Genomic DNA, 15,067 nt, shown 5'->3' on the forward strand with positions numbered 1-15,067 from the left:
ACTAACTTGCCCAATGAGAACCAGCACTAATCTCCTAATAGTAGCCTCTCCTTTTTGTTTACAATGGCACAGAGGCCAGAGAGAGCATAAGGATAGCCTCCTTTACACCACTTCATAGTGCTGTGTCTGGATGGTGTACAGAGGGATTCTGACCAAAGATCCATCTTGTGTTCCTACTTCAGGTGCATGTAAAAAATAGAAGGGAGAGGGTGAAAGAACTTACCCCGAGGAGGTTTTTAGGCACATAGCCTTCCTTGTCATTGAGGCGGGCCCACCACCACTCCGTTTCGTTGTCATCCTTGCGCCTCAGAATAGTGATGGCATCGCCCTCGTGGAATGACAGCTCATCATTGTTCTGGGCTTCATAATCCCACAGAGCATACACCACCCCTTTATTCATCACTCCCAGCTTCTCCTGCACGCCTGTTAACAACACCAGATGGTAAAATAGCCTCTTTTTCCCCTCTGAGATTTTTACTATTGACACAGTGGCCCAAGTATTAGTCTCCTGTTAATAACATTTCATGAACAGTTTTCCATTATGAAATCCTGTCAGAAATTTAACTGCATGATAAAACCCAGTCTTAAGAATAATTCAGAGAACGAGGTTTTCTCTTTTATTATACATGCAATGGAAACTGCTTCGTACAGCAGGTCTTGTAGGGACACCCGAGGCTTTCGGAATTCACACAATGTCAGATATAACAGAGCCTTAATGAAGCTTAAATTCTCTGATGAAAACTAAAAAGTTGTCTGCTCCATCCAAGTGCTTTTCTTGCAAAATACATTTTAGTAACTAAGCACCTTCTGTAAGTTAAGTATTCATAAAGTGTATTTCTTTCTTTGTGTGATCTGCTAGAAATTTGTGCATCTGGAAGTTGGGAGTGTCTCTGTCAAAATACTTGACAACTCACTGTCAAAACCTCCCTGTAGAAGCATTTCCTTGAAATACAGCCAAATTAAAACTTTAAAAATCTTAACATTTGAAGGAGCCTGTGAAGTAATTCAGAACCCAGGAGGACTAAGACCAACATCACAGTGAAAAGATGATTCTGGTTTTAGCACTTTGAAAGCACAGGGACATGATGGGCCATATCATGAAGTCTGGGGCCTAAGCAGATGTTACACACAGATCAGAGGGACAAATCAGGATGAATCTTAGAAAAGAGTTGGTAGGTGTCACAGCTTACCATACAAAAACTGGGAACACTGAATATAACCTTCTTCCATCTCCTCACACTTGTCTGCAGCAGTTTCTATATCACTTATAGTTGAAGCAAAAATAGCTGCCCCAGATTCAACCAGTAGTTTACAGAGATGAACACTATTGCAAGAAGCTGCACAATGCAAGGGTGTCCTGAAATAAAGCAAAAAAAAGTGCATGTGAAAAGATAAGCTTCCATGAATCCTAACTTTCATCTTGCTATGTAGAGCCTGTCTATATTAAAAGAAGATTTTTCTTTGTGTTTATAGTATGTGTACGCATTGTCCAAAACCTGTCAAGCAGCTGGGGTGGATTTCAGGATTTACCTGAAAAATACCAGTAAAGCCAAGCATTATAAAACAGATGACAGGAAAACTAGTAATTTTCACAGCTTACAAAGCTGCTGGGTGTAAAAGGGTATTTTCCAGTAGAAGGAAACCTGGAAGGTAAAACAAAGGTGAGGATTCACATCCCCACCAAAGACTTCAGGAATGCTATGGCTACCTGTAAGGTGAAATTCTTCAAGAACACCAACATCTGTGGTGGGTTCTACCATGATGAAACTTAAACAAATTAACTTTTGTCATTTGTTATTTATGCTTTTAATTATTTCAGCATCTGAACAAGAAATGCAACTGTACCACTAATTAAAGCCAAACTGTAATCTAGTTTATGGTTTAAGCGTGCTTGCTTGGGAGCTGAACACACTGTAACCTTGCATTTGAGTTCATCTCCACCTAGAGCTTAGAGAATGCTCATTTACTGGGGATAAAGGGGAAGGAAATTGTTTCCAAAACAGGTCTCAACTCGATTTTGAATGTGCATCTAAATGGTGTTTCTCCCAGACACTAGGTTAAAAATCTTGACACTTACCACCCATCACTATCTGCTGCATTTACATTTACACCAAAATCGAGTAGGAACTTCACAATGTGGTGATGACCAGCACACACTGCATTATGCAAAGGTGTAATGCCTTCATCATTTGGTTTACTCGGATCATCAACCTGTTGAAAACAAAAAAAATAGTTCAGCACTTTCTTTTTCCTGAATACTGAATGAGGTTGCCATTGTTTAAAAGCTTACCTCATATATGATTCGTTGTACCAGATCAAATTCCCCCTCCAAAGAAGCATCTAGGAGGAGAGCCAAGGGATTGAACTTCACTCTCAAACCATGGCCTGTTCTTTCTGAGTTGGGTTTCTTCAAGTTGGTACGTTTTGTCTGAGTAGAGATGAAGGTTGGAAGGCATCATTTCAGGTTGTACAAGTATAAAAATTGTTCATTTAAGAATCTCATCTTCCTTAGATGATATTCAGAACTATGTAATCACTTCTATTTAAAAGTCTCTAAGTAGAAGGCTTGACACATTACTATATTTTATGTAGTTAAAATATGAAAAAGCAAGCCAATATAATTTCAAAGCTTCTAATTAAAGATAAGTGAGTATAAGGAATGAAGTATCTAAGTGAATGTTTTAAGCATCATCATCTTAATTGTATCTAATAGAAGCTGTGTGTATTACTGGTGGATTATCTGAGACACTGTGAAAACTTTTGCTTAGCCTGGAAAGCACGACACAATTAAGCCGGAGTCTGTACTTAGAGGAATCAACGCCTTGAATTAGCAGGAGTCTCTGCTGTAGATCAGGCCTGGCAAGTTGGGAGTTTTGTTGCAGAAACAAAAAGAACAGAACATGAAGCTATTTTATGTGACATTCTAGCAGATGTTATCAGAAGCAGCATTTTTTTTTTAAGATCTGAAGCACATTTAAATGTGTTTCAAGAGTATTCTGAATGCCTTATATGTGTCCTTGTCACTTTCTGGGGGAAAAAATATCTATTATTAACTACAGCTTTTATAGAATGCTTTTAGTCTCTAGCTCTGTAAGATCTGTTTTCACTTATGGTCCTATATAGGATGGCTATTTCAGTTTGGAAAATAAACCCTTTACGTTATGAATAATATTAGTTGCTAGCATATCCCATTCTCCCAGAAGTACCCTGGCCCTTATGCTCATGGAAAACCATATAAAAACCCTTGTGCACACTGCAGTCAAATTCTCAGAGGAATGCAAGGCTCCTACCTGAATCAAAAAGTGGAGATGAACCTTGGTTTCAAAGAGTGACATCACAACAACAAAGAATAAAATTCAGTTTTTTTCTGTATTTTTCAATTCTCCAAATGTGGTAGATTTTGGTAATGGCAAGTATTTAAAAGATTTTAGTGCAGCTGGAGGAGGGACTTTGGAAGCAATTCAAGAGTATGTGACAAGCCCATCAGAAGAACATTTCTGCTATCACAAGCCAGCTGTGCTGCTGCTGGAGTTAGCCCTGGTCCATCTCTCCTCTAAGCTGAGAGGGCAAAAGGAGTGCATTTTCCCCAGAACAGCTATTTCAGCTTGCCTGCAAATTAAAAAGCTTCCCACTGACACAGCTTATCCTTAGTTTTATACAAATAGTTATCTTTGGAGGCCTGGACAAATTAAAAAAAAAAAAAAAAATTAATGGAATCTCAAATTCCAGAATAAGTTCTACAAGAATCTCCAAAAAGTTGAAAAATACATACACCTCCCATTACCTGTTTGCATATTTTCCTTATTAAGCAGCTAGAGTAGTAAAGAAACTAATCCATCAGAATTCTCCCTGGAACTCCCCTGGTTTTCTTTCCTTTTAATATCAGGAGATTTCAAGTGCAAAGATACTGCTGAGCACAAACTTACCATATTCCAATTATGCTTAAACACAAAGCTAATTGTGTAGTTCACAAAGTTGTTCTTTTGCTTTGTTACTTACTGGAGGAAGTGGAGGAGGAAGAGCAGGTGGCAAAGGAGCTTCATCTTCTACTGGAGAACTGACCTCTGGCGTGGGACTGGGTGACTGCTCAGTAGAAGGAACTATAGCAAGATTGTTGTTGTTGTCTTCAGTTGTCTCAGGTGTTTGATTTGTGGTTTCAGTGCTTATCAGCTCCTCGGTAGCGGGAGAAGGTAATTCATTATCATTAGCATCTGACGAAGGGGGTGGTTCATCAGGGACAGGAACTGTAGGTTGCACGGGGATTGGTTCTTCAATATTGCCATTGGTGCTGGCGTTCCCATTATCAACGTCAGCTAGGTTGCCTATGAAGTCCTGTGGATTGCTTGGCTGATAAAAAGGAGCACTTTCTATCCCTCCAGCCAGGGTATTAAAGCGCTGGTACAATAATTTTTGTATATTTGGTCCACTTGGGCCCTCTGGCTCAGTGATGGAGCTGCGTTTCTTTAACGGCCTCGGAGCATTGGCCAGTTTTCTCCTCAGAGCCTCGAGGTCAGCATCGCTCTGATACCGTAGGGGCGAGTGCACTATAGGGGTGAGCTTAGTAGGACTAAGAGGACGGGGAATGTTTTCCACATTGCTGTTTTCAGTGGGTGGTGGAGCATTTTCCAGCTCTTGATCTTTTTCAGTGACCTCAGTCTGAGGCTGAGATTGTGGCTGTGAGGGAGACTGGGCAGGCAAAGAACCATGAAGGAATGGCAAGGGTGAGGGAGAGGTTGAACCAGACTGTAATACAGGCTTTCCATAAACTGAAGAAAAGAAAGATGGAAAACAGTGAAGAGCTGTTCTCAAATTACATAATAAAATATTTATAAATAAACTCTTGCTACTTGTTTGACACTACTACAGAAAAAAAAAATGTTCTGGGGACTATCAAAACAGAAATAAATACTTACCTTGGTGATGCTGATGCTTCTTACAATTATAAGCTACAAGTAGCATCTGGACTGTTTTTCCTCTTTCAAGAGGAAACAACAAGAGGAGAAAAACTCTCCTATCGAGACTCTGTTTTTTCAACTTATTTATCAAAGTACTGGTAAAGTATCCAGGCTATATTGTTCCAATTGCATCTTGTTTTAAAAAGGTAAATCAATGCATAACCTCAAAAATATATTGAATGATTTTGCTCCTATTCTGCATACACAAAAAAAACTTTCCTCACAGATTTAGACAAGTTTTCCAAACCAATATGGGAAGCAAACTAAGCCAAACAAGTAGATCTTAATGGATTCCAAAGAAAAAAAAAAGCAAAATATATTCTACCTGCTTTTACCGACTTATTTAAGGTATTGTACACAGCTTGTTGGTAATTCTTTGGTGGTGTTGCTTGCTGAAGATACACTGAGTAGATGGAACTGGAGTTCACTGTCTGTGGCCCTTTTCTGGGAGACTGAGGTCTGGATCCTTTATCAGCGAGAAAAGGTCTGATTGCCACAGTCAAAGGCAGTTCTGGCCTGCCCTCTCCTCCTGGGAACAAGGGGGGACCGGAGGGTTGATACGTGGGGCTGGGAGGGACAGAAATTCTCTGCTGGATCTGCTGTGAAGAGCTGGGCTGGTGCATGTTGCTGGGAGGTGGGAGCGGAACCGGCCTTTGCCGATTTGCTATACTGGTGCCAGGTCTGGGAAGGCTGCCATCTTTCCTTCTTTCTAGAGAGTTTGTAGAACCTGTTCCTAAAGGAACTGGGCTTGGATAGGTCCCGTAGTTCTGAGGCAACTGCTTGCTTACACCAGGAACTGTTGGTGGCACCTTCCCCAGGTCAAGACCCTGTGTAAGAACAATAAATAGTATATACCATTTAATTAAATAAAGGACTTCTGAGCAAGAACATTCCTCTTTCAACATACCATACTAGCTATCTTGTGAGACAGCAAAGGATTCAATGTAAACAATGTGTGTTCCTTTATCACTAGATATGATTCTACCTGAGTTTATCACAGGATCCCATCATACCTCAGACAAAAGCCACTGTTTAAAGGCGCCTTCAGCTGTAACACATTCATATCAATTCAAAACTATTTGCATACATGCAAAGCCTGAATAACTTGTTCTGGATTCTGGATCTCAGTATCTAGTTGATAACATACTTGACAACATATACTGTCAGAGTTTACCAAAACAATTTAAAGACTAAATCCTTATTCTCTAAAGATTATAATCTTACAGAATTCATACAGTACTAGCGTAACAGTCCAGACAGACAACACTAGTGGACTCACTTAAGGATAGATTTAATAACTTCTTTTGAGAGATTTTTATGAGAAAAAAAGTACATTGAAAAAGTAATAATCTATACCAAGGAAAAAGACTAACAAAGATATGAATTAGAGAAACATGAAGGAGGGGGGAGAGGATTATGAGAAGCAAAGAGAGAAAAGGGGAGACTAGATATGTAAAAAACCAGGAAGGAATACAAACTACTAAAGGTAAAAAAACCCCATACATTTTAATGTGATAAGAACAGAAAGGAACAGATGAAATACAAAGGTAATTTTCTTTATGACTTTTTAAATAAACAGCAGCAGGGAAATGGAATGTATATCTAACTGAAGTGAGTTCAGCTATGAAAACTAAAGGTTCATAATTTCAGCAAAGCAGCTCTATAAATATATCGCAGATGAAACCCACCATCTTATCAGTACTTCCTAATACTGAAGTTGGCAAAGGCTGGCTGGATATAGTTCCTTGTTTTAAAGCAGTATCCATGCTTGATTCTTTCCAGTCTGTGTTGGAGATCTGAGGGGGTTTTACCACAGGGGCTGAGCTCTGTTTAAGTATCGGCCAATTTCCATCATTAGCTTGAAAACAGACAAAAATACTAGATTTAAGATAATCCATACTAGCATTGCAAACAAGCAAAACTACACATGAAATAAAACAACTTCAATTACAGTGGGATTAGTTTTATTCTAGAAGTGAGATAAATTAACGTTTGATTCAGAAATCAATACTGAAAGCCAAATCACTGCATACAATGTGCTGTTAACTACCCTTTAACACTCAAATTCCACTGAAAATTTCTGTGGAAAAAATGTAATTAAAATTTTGGCTTGAGTGTTGCATATTCTGCTATTAGAAGGCAAACAAACTCAGAGTAAAAATCCTTACAGAAACACTTCATCAACAGAATTCTTTGGGTACTATCCAGAGACACTGTCAAATTACACTAAATGTTAAGTCTGTGTAAGCCCCGAGTGGACTTGCTCCAAATTTAAACTATGGTTACCAGATTCATTCACCCATAACAGGATGTAAAAACTCCCTTGAACAGCAGGGTGGAACAAAAGCACACATTCCTTTGCTGGAAGTGGTAGTTAACTCACCTTTTGTTTTTCCTCAACACACTCACCCGATTAGAATTGCCTCAGAGATTTAATATTAAATACATTTATAAAGTCAGCTGACAACTTTAACTCAGCGTGAAGACACAAGTCATGGGCTTTTATCTTCATCATATGCAAAAAATCATACATAGCTGCACATAAACTGAGGCAAAATATCCTTAAAGAAGTCCTAGATGCATTGATATGTTACTTTATAAAGCGTGTGAGACTAGTTTCAGTTCTCTACATAAGCAAAAGAGTTTCAGTAGCCACATTGATATGTTACTTTATAAAGTGTGTGAGACTAGTTTCAGAGTTCTCTACATAAGCAAAAGAGTTTCAGTAGCCTAATAATTAGATATGGTTTACAATAACTAAATACATCCAATGTTAGAGCCTAAGGATTTGATCTGCCTTTAAAAGATTAAAATTCAGGCATCTCTTCCTATAAGGAGACTGGAGATCATTTCTCCATCCCCATGGCTTGTAATTGTTGTAGTGCAGCACTTAAATCAGCAAAGATGATGTGTAACAATTAACTTTACTACAGGATAGCAGCTAAAATGGAGGGGGATTGTGCACGTGTGGAGATTCAATGATATTTCTGGATCCCACAGTAATACAATATCAAATGAAAACCAGGTATTTAGAGGCCAAGTTTCCCATTTCAGTTCTAAGCCTCTAGAAAACAGAATCAGCAGAGCTATTTCTAGAATTCTCTGTCTAGTATAGTAGGTAGTCTCAAAATAAGCTGCATAGGAACATTCTAACGAGAGCGATTTTTCCATCACCATTCTACTTTCTATCCATGAGCCTTACCCTCTTTGTTGAGTATCTCTCAAAACAGGATTAACACTTGCATATTTTTACACTGAGAATACAGTATATAGTCCAGAAATCACTTTTCGCACTTGCAAACTGTCGGGAAGCAAAGTAATGAGGCCCAGCTTTTAATACTGGCAACATCCAAGAACTGAAAATGCTGTGGGTTTTGTTTGTTATTGTTTTCATCATCTTGTTATCAGGAGCGAGACCAAAAAAGTGTCTAAGCACTTAGACCCTAAACAATGGCAAATTTTCCAACTATGCCACTGAATTAAATGTTTACTGTACAAAATACACACAACATTCTGTACCTCCAGTAAGGTTACAGTTCAGTAAAACCTTTGTTTTGAAGATCAAAATGTGTTATAACTGATTCATGCTGAACATGAAAGCATCTGGATCTGTAAGTTTAGTTATGAGGAAAGCACTTACAGAAACAACACCAAAAGACTTGACAAATTTAAACATCTTACCTGCAAATTCAACCCACACTCTTCTATTAAAAAGACAGATACACAAAAACTTATTGTAATCAGCATGTTTATGCCCAAATTTTGAGGTAACAGACTGGAAGTAAATTCAGATTCTCCCTCCTCTCTCTAACTTACACTGTGAGGGTGGGGAGTCAGTGGCACAGGTTGTCCAGGGAAGTTGTGGATGCCCCATCCCTGAGGTGATGTTCAAGGCCAGGCTAGATGAGGCTTTGAGCAACCTGGTCTAGGGGGATCTGATGCCAACACCCTCCTGACAAGGCCACGCCAGCTCCTGCTCTCAGCCACCTCACAGCCAACTGGTTCCATCCTCCCCTCCAAATGCACCCTCTTGCCTGTACCTGTAAACTAACACCCAGTGTACTTCAGCTCTCACCAGGCCATTGTGCATTTACATAAATAAGACAGGGACACACAGACACAAATGGTTTTGTGCATTTTCTCTGACTTCACCTAAAATTTCTGTAGGTCTGGATCCAGGATACTTACTATAGCAACTGAAGTACACTCCCAGTCCAATGGAAGGCAGCAAGATTCTGGGTATTGACTTGGACAGTGTGAGCTTTTATCCCAACTCTGGGGTCAGTGCAACGTGGAAACTTGAAGTTTTCCACAAAGTAACTCAAACTAAGCCTGTATTTTATACATCTACCCAATCCAAGATATACTAAAACACACTTTAGTGATTGCCAGAAATTTCTAACATTTTGAAAATTTTGAGGTTTTGCAGTGAAGAATACTCATCCCAGGTACACTACTCTAGTATTCCTGGGATGAATTTGCTGCAAATCTGTTTCCTTCAAAGATGAAAAGCAACTTCTCAACCATTTTACATTTCAACAGCATCTTCTACATGCCAGACCACAACACAAATCCTAAAGATGCTGTTTAATATGCATCTGTGTGCAAGAGCTCAGATGACCATATTAAAAACTGAGTTCTTAGCTAGGCAGAGATCTTCTACGGACTCACAGTGCTGGGTGTCAAACAGAGTAGGTGCCAGGCGGATGACATTGTGAACAGCAGACTGAAGAGAAGTGGGAGGTGACAGAATAGGATCCACTATTATGTCTAAATCAGAAACCTTCCAGGTGTCTGGAGATTTTTTCACACACCCACAGTCTGTCTCTACCGGACACACCAAGGCAGATCCAGTTACACAGAAAAAGAAAGAAAAAAAGTGGTGGAAAAATTATAACAATGACAATGGAGAAATTTAGAACAGGAACACTCAGATAATGAGAAATAAAAGCATGACAGTTGAAAAAAATTCTCAATTTCTTTTCTTCCTTCCTGGGAGCATATAAGCTTCTTCTTACATAAATCTATTTTACAGAACAAGTACCTTCAAAATAATAAATACAAAGTCAGTCCTAAGGGAGTATAATTATTTCTGTAATATTAAAAGTCCTGAGGTAGGTCTAGAAGTGGGTATATATATTTTGGGAGGTTGATATTACAAAATTTTGATTTTTGGTTGGTAAACTTAAAAGTTAGGAACTGTCCTTTTCTGTATGTGGAAGAAGGATCCACAAATCTGAAAACTAAACTGTTGCAAATCTGTACCTTCACCCTACAATTAAGTCATTCCATACTCTTGGGACTTTTCCATAAATCCACAGCGATGGGGTTTGTAGAGATTTTAAATACTTTTAGCTGATAAAGGTATTGCTAAATCACTAATACCAATGGGAAAGATTGGGGTCTTTTTTTTTTAAGTTCTGTTTGGCTAGTTTTACTTTCTGACATTCTTTTCTTCAGAGAGGTTCAGATTGTCTTCCCTCCATCTCTTCCTCCCCATCTGGAAAGCCTGCTGCAAATTTTGCTGGAATATTCAGTTTTAAGTACTTGAATGTACGTGAATATTGCAACAGCTTTCGTCTCCTACTCATTTTCCTTATCCCATTTTTAATCTCTCCTAGGATACCAGGTAAAATAAGTCCTGTGGTTAGAGGAATGGGATCATGCAATTTTATTTGTATTATGCATATTTTCCTAGCTTATAATTTCTTAAGAATTCTGAATCTTCTAAGATATGAGCAGAGAGGTGGGATTTGCTAGAATTGAGAATTTCAGGCACAAATATGACCTGCTTCATTTAGTCTCCAATGCAAATTAAATAATAATTCTATTTTATAATGTAGATGGTATTATTACTGATGGGAGACTTGGGAGCCAATTTCAGAGACAAAGTTCTGGAGACTACTCTGGAAGGGCAGCTTCTTCACTAAACAGGGCAGAAACAAGTAAACAGCATCAATGTTAAGGTTATTCCATTTCAGAAATGCTTCAAGGGCCATAAACTCCCATATCTTAGACGGAGCAAAAACCTCCCATAGTTTTATTCTATTTTCCTATTTAGTCTCCTTCTAAGAAGTAATATTGTTATTATTTACTCACTAGCTTTACTTGACAAAAAGCAACATACTGTAAGTAGTTATTTATAATACAGTTTTCCACAAAGTTGATTTCATTATTGTATTCAAACACACGAACTAATTGAGAAAGCTATTAAAGACACAACATAGGATCTGTGAAGAAAATGTGCTCCTTTTAGGGATGTACCAGCCAGTAAAATTTCAAAGAAAACACTCAATAGCCTAAGTAAAATTCATGGAAAGAGGCAAAAATGCCACATATCAAATGACTTATGTCCAATTCACACAACAGTATTAACACATCTGAAACTTGCCTCTTCCACTACAGAAATTATGCCAACACTAAGATTGCTCCATTTCTTTATTGCCCCTTTTCAAACCGTATGTATTAATAAACATCACACAAGTACTTACCAGATTTTGATCTTCCATGTGTTGAGTTAGGAGCAATGGTGAGAGACTGTGGCTTAACTGGATCTACTGGAACAGCGTAAGTGCCAGCACTTGGAACTTGGATGTAAGGTCCTACTGCTGCTACCCTTCCTGAAGCACTCAAGGATGACTGGGGTGATGAAGTTCCATTAATACGATTTAACTGAAAACGATCAGACAAATTGAAACGTGAGTGTCCATTTAATCTAGACCTTGCTGCATGAACAGGGAGGTCTAAACTTAATTATCTAGAACCATGCACTGTAGCTAAGGCACCTTAATAATTAAGTTACCATGCTCTATGTTTCTACAAAAAGAGAAAAAAAAGTAGTAGAAAGCACAAATATTATTCCTTAAACTTAACACCTCAAAAATTCTTAGTCACAGCATATAAATCTCTTATAGACACCTTTATCTCTGTAAGGCCTCTTTCATTGTGCCTTTCTCAAGCAAATGGTCTAAAATGAGTTCTTAAATGATCAAATATGTATGGGTTGGGGTTTTTTAAAGCAATACCTCCAGCTAGTAATACATATGGAAATCCAAAATTCATCTCTAAAATCTTTTTGAAGGTCCAGACAACTATTAAGCCTAACTTTATCAAACCATTTATATTTTTATCCATTTTCCATACTGGAAGATCAGTATTTTATAAAATCCAATTTTTTAATGCATCCATGCTTTTAAACACGTAGCACACAGTCATACTTTCCTTCCTAGAAATATAAACTTTTCAGATTTTTAATATAGTCTTGTCTGTGCCATGAAGAAAAATGAAAGGAAACATATTCTGTCTTACAGAAGTTTTTGGATAACTATGAGAAACCTTAAAATAGTTTTAAAGAACCTGCTACTCTTATTATACGTTCTTTATCTGTAAATGTATTACTTGAGTGGGAAAAAGTGAGATTCTATGTAGTTTTTATAGGCCCTTGATAAACTGAAGTGTGGCCCTTTTAACAGTTTATCTTACAGGAATGTTTTCTTTTTGACGTGCCTCAACTTTTTTCTTGTACAGTCGTTCGCGCAGCTCGTTGATTCGCTTGTCCATCATAGCCACCTCCATATTGCGTTTGTTTAGGAGCTCTTTCTGCTGCTGGAGCTTGGAGTTCTGCTCCTGGTTAAGCCTGTTACGGATCTTCAAAAACAAAAAAATGAAAAATAAAACCCCACTTGTTAGGGGACAGTTCTTGTTCTGTCTCTTGGCAAGTTGGTTTTTAATACAGTGTTAAAAAACCCAAAGCAACTTGGATCAACAACTTGTTCTGGTGTCTCTAATTTACGCTTACACACATCCTGTCAAGTTAGCATTTGCAATCATGAACAACTCTTGGAGGAAAACAGTGAAAAAATATCCTAAAAAACCTAGTGGATGCCTATTAAATACGTACAGACTACCTCCCATTTATAGAAAATGGATTGAGGAATTAGGGATAAAGACATTTCAGAACTGAATTCTACTGTGAAAAACTAAATCACAGAAAATGTTTGTTAGAAGTTATGCTCACCCAAGACAGCTTGTCTGTCACGAAAACTGAGTGACACCAAACTTGTAACAGAAACTCTGATTCTGTTTGCAGTTCCTCATGAGACTTCATGATGTCAAGCAGGGGTAACTGAACTGCTACTGCAGGGACTGGGCACAGATTTTCCTCTCTGCATGGGGACTAAACTGAAACCTTCACAGCAGTTTTCCAGTAGATGATGAGGTGGATTACCTTTATGGTTTAAATCAACCATGACACTCTTTATAATTATTTCTCTTGCTTTGCCATTGGCATTTTTTCATACCTTCAATAACTCAAACATTGTCTCAGTGTTCCAATTTTCATGGTAATGTTACAAGCAAAAAACACCTGAGGCAAATTTAAGTCTTGATAAACACATACGGGATCATTGTGAAGCACAAGAGAAAAATCTTCATCTATTGAGCATCTTAGTACTTAGAAATACTTAGAGAAATACTCAAAGGCAGATAGACATGCCTGGTATAAATGGGGAAGGGGGAAAGGGACCCTTATTCCTAATGCATGAAAACACGATTGATTGATTGATTTGTATGTTGTATTTGCTCATCTATATAAATGAGACTAATTTTGAAATTTAAATTAATTTTAAAATATTAAATATATTAGAGCTGTTACCTTGATCACAATCAAGTACATGAGTAAATAAAAAAAGCCCTCAAAATCCTGATACATTAGCACATAACTGGACAAAATTCCAATGTAAACTGAATATTTAATTACTCATGTGAGAGCTAGACTCTAGACATAACAATCTTCTTGGAGGAGGTATTCATGCAGGGAATACTCTGTGAATACACTGCAGCTATATTGCACTATATAATGCAGGGAATATAGTGCAGCTTGTATTTTTGATTACTGTATTAAAATATGTTATTTTATGTATTTTATTTACACCAGACAATATAGCTACATTTTCACAACACACTTTTAAAATTACAGTAATGTCTCCAAGTTAAGAGGGCATCTAAGTGAGCTTGCTATACCCAGTTCAGTGCAAACTAGAAAAGTACCAAAATGAGTTTTAGAAAAAAATTTTTGAGAGAGATTAAAACAAATAATAGGTTATGTGGACATTCAGTATTTGAGGGGCTGAGAAGCATCCTTCAAAACACTTGCACACTTTGTATCATTACGTGTATAAGAAACAAAATCGTTTTTAAAGCTAATGAAGTTCTTTCTGAAAAAAGGCTGTATGCCAACTACAACCTCTCATGTTAACAGCATTCTAAGACACTGCTTTTGAGGTGTAACACAACAAATTGCCACTCATAAGAGCAGTAATACAACTTTTAAAATCCACAGTTGTAATTCAAATAGCATCTTTTTGTTACTTACCTGTAGCTCTTGATACAGCTTTTTTAATTCTACTGCTGCAGGCCCTGTCACTTGTCCATTGTAAGACTGAAACCCATTCAGTTTCCCTTTCCTTAAATCCTCCAGCTGCTGAGTGAGCTGATCCACTTTTAACACTGCAGCCTGCAGCTCCTGCTGCTTTTCCTGGAACATGGCACTTATATGCTCAATTTCAGTTGCTAAAATTAACAAGATAAAAATAACAAAAAAATAATAAATAAAGCAGAAGTTAATTTTTTTAATTCTACAAGTATTAACAAACACACCACACTAGCTTTACATTTAATATATGTATGCACCTATAAAATACTTGCATTGCAAATTTGCTAACAGCCATAGTATTTCCTAATAGTTAGAGAATAGACTTATTCTGACTTTGTTTGACTATGTAAAACTAACAACAAGTTCTGTCCCATACAAATTTCAAGGAAACACAGAATGTTTTTTTCTTAAGGGGGTTCTATCTGAAAACCTGCTTCAATGCTATACTGACTTATTATTTACTAGTCAGGCGGTGAACAGTAAATTCAATAAATTAAGAATTCCACATACACAGATTGCCATTCATCATCTTGCTGTAGTCCACTTGTCCTCTCATGGCACGGATTTTTTTCAGCTTTGTCTCTTGGGTTTCAACACGTTCTTTAAGTTTTTGAAGCTTTTCACTGTCTGAAACAGACTGCTGCTGGCGACGCTATTGCTGCTTCAGGTAACGCAAACG

The 15,067-nt window shown here is 37.7% G+C and overlaps 1 protein-coding gene across 9 annotated transcripts in view; it reads right to left on the reverse strand.

The window, feature by feature from the left end:
* The window catches only part of PPP1R13B (protein phosphatase 1 regulatory subunit 13B), a 55,789-nt gene that overhangs the window by 2,188 nt on the left and 38,534 nt on the right, over positions 1-15,067 (reverse strand). For 5 of the 9 annotated variants that reach the window (XM_017729132.1, XM_017729138.1, XM_017729136.1 and 2 more), the window contains 12 exons: positions 14,899-15,042; positions 14,329-14,525; positions 12,438-12,602; positions 11,447-11,627; positions 9,627-9,782; positions 6,644-6,813; positions 5,281-5,782; positions 4,000-4,766; positions 2,291-2,428; positions 2,078-2,211; positions 1,191-1,357; positions 224-423 (listed from right to left, as the gene is read on the reverse strand). In XM_017729132.1, the coding sequence (XP_017584621.1) occupies positions 224-423; positions 1,191-1,357; positions 2,078-2,211; positions 2,291-2,428; positions 4,000-4,766; positions 5,281-5,782; positions 6,644-6,813; positions 9,627-9,782; positions 11,447-11,627; positions 12,438-12,602; positions 14,329-14,525; positions 14,899-15,042 (2,921 nt within the window). Of the gene's footprint in view, positions 1-223; positions 424-1,190; positions 1,358-2,077; positions 2,212-2,290; positions 2,429-3,999; positions 4,767-5,280; positions 5,783-6,643; positions 6,814-9,626; positions 9,783-11,446; positions 11,628-12,437; positions 12,603-14,328; positions 14,526-14,898; positions 15,062-15,067 lie in introns of those variants that run through there. The other 4 variants (XM_017729133.1, XM_017729140.1, XM_017729135.1 and 1 more) reach the window with 4 other exon arrangements.

Source organism: Corvus brachyrhynchos, unplaced genomic scaffold (assembly GCF_000691975.1).
Source record: "Corvus brachyrhynchos isolate BGI_N302 unplaced genomic scaffold, ASM69197v1 scaffold1, whole genome shotgun sequence".
Classification (NCBI taxonomy): Eukaryota; Metazoa; Chordata; class Aves; order Passeriformes; family Corvidae; genus Corvus; species Corvus brachyrhynchos.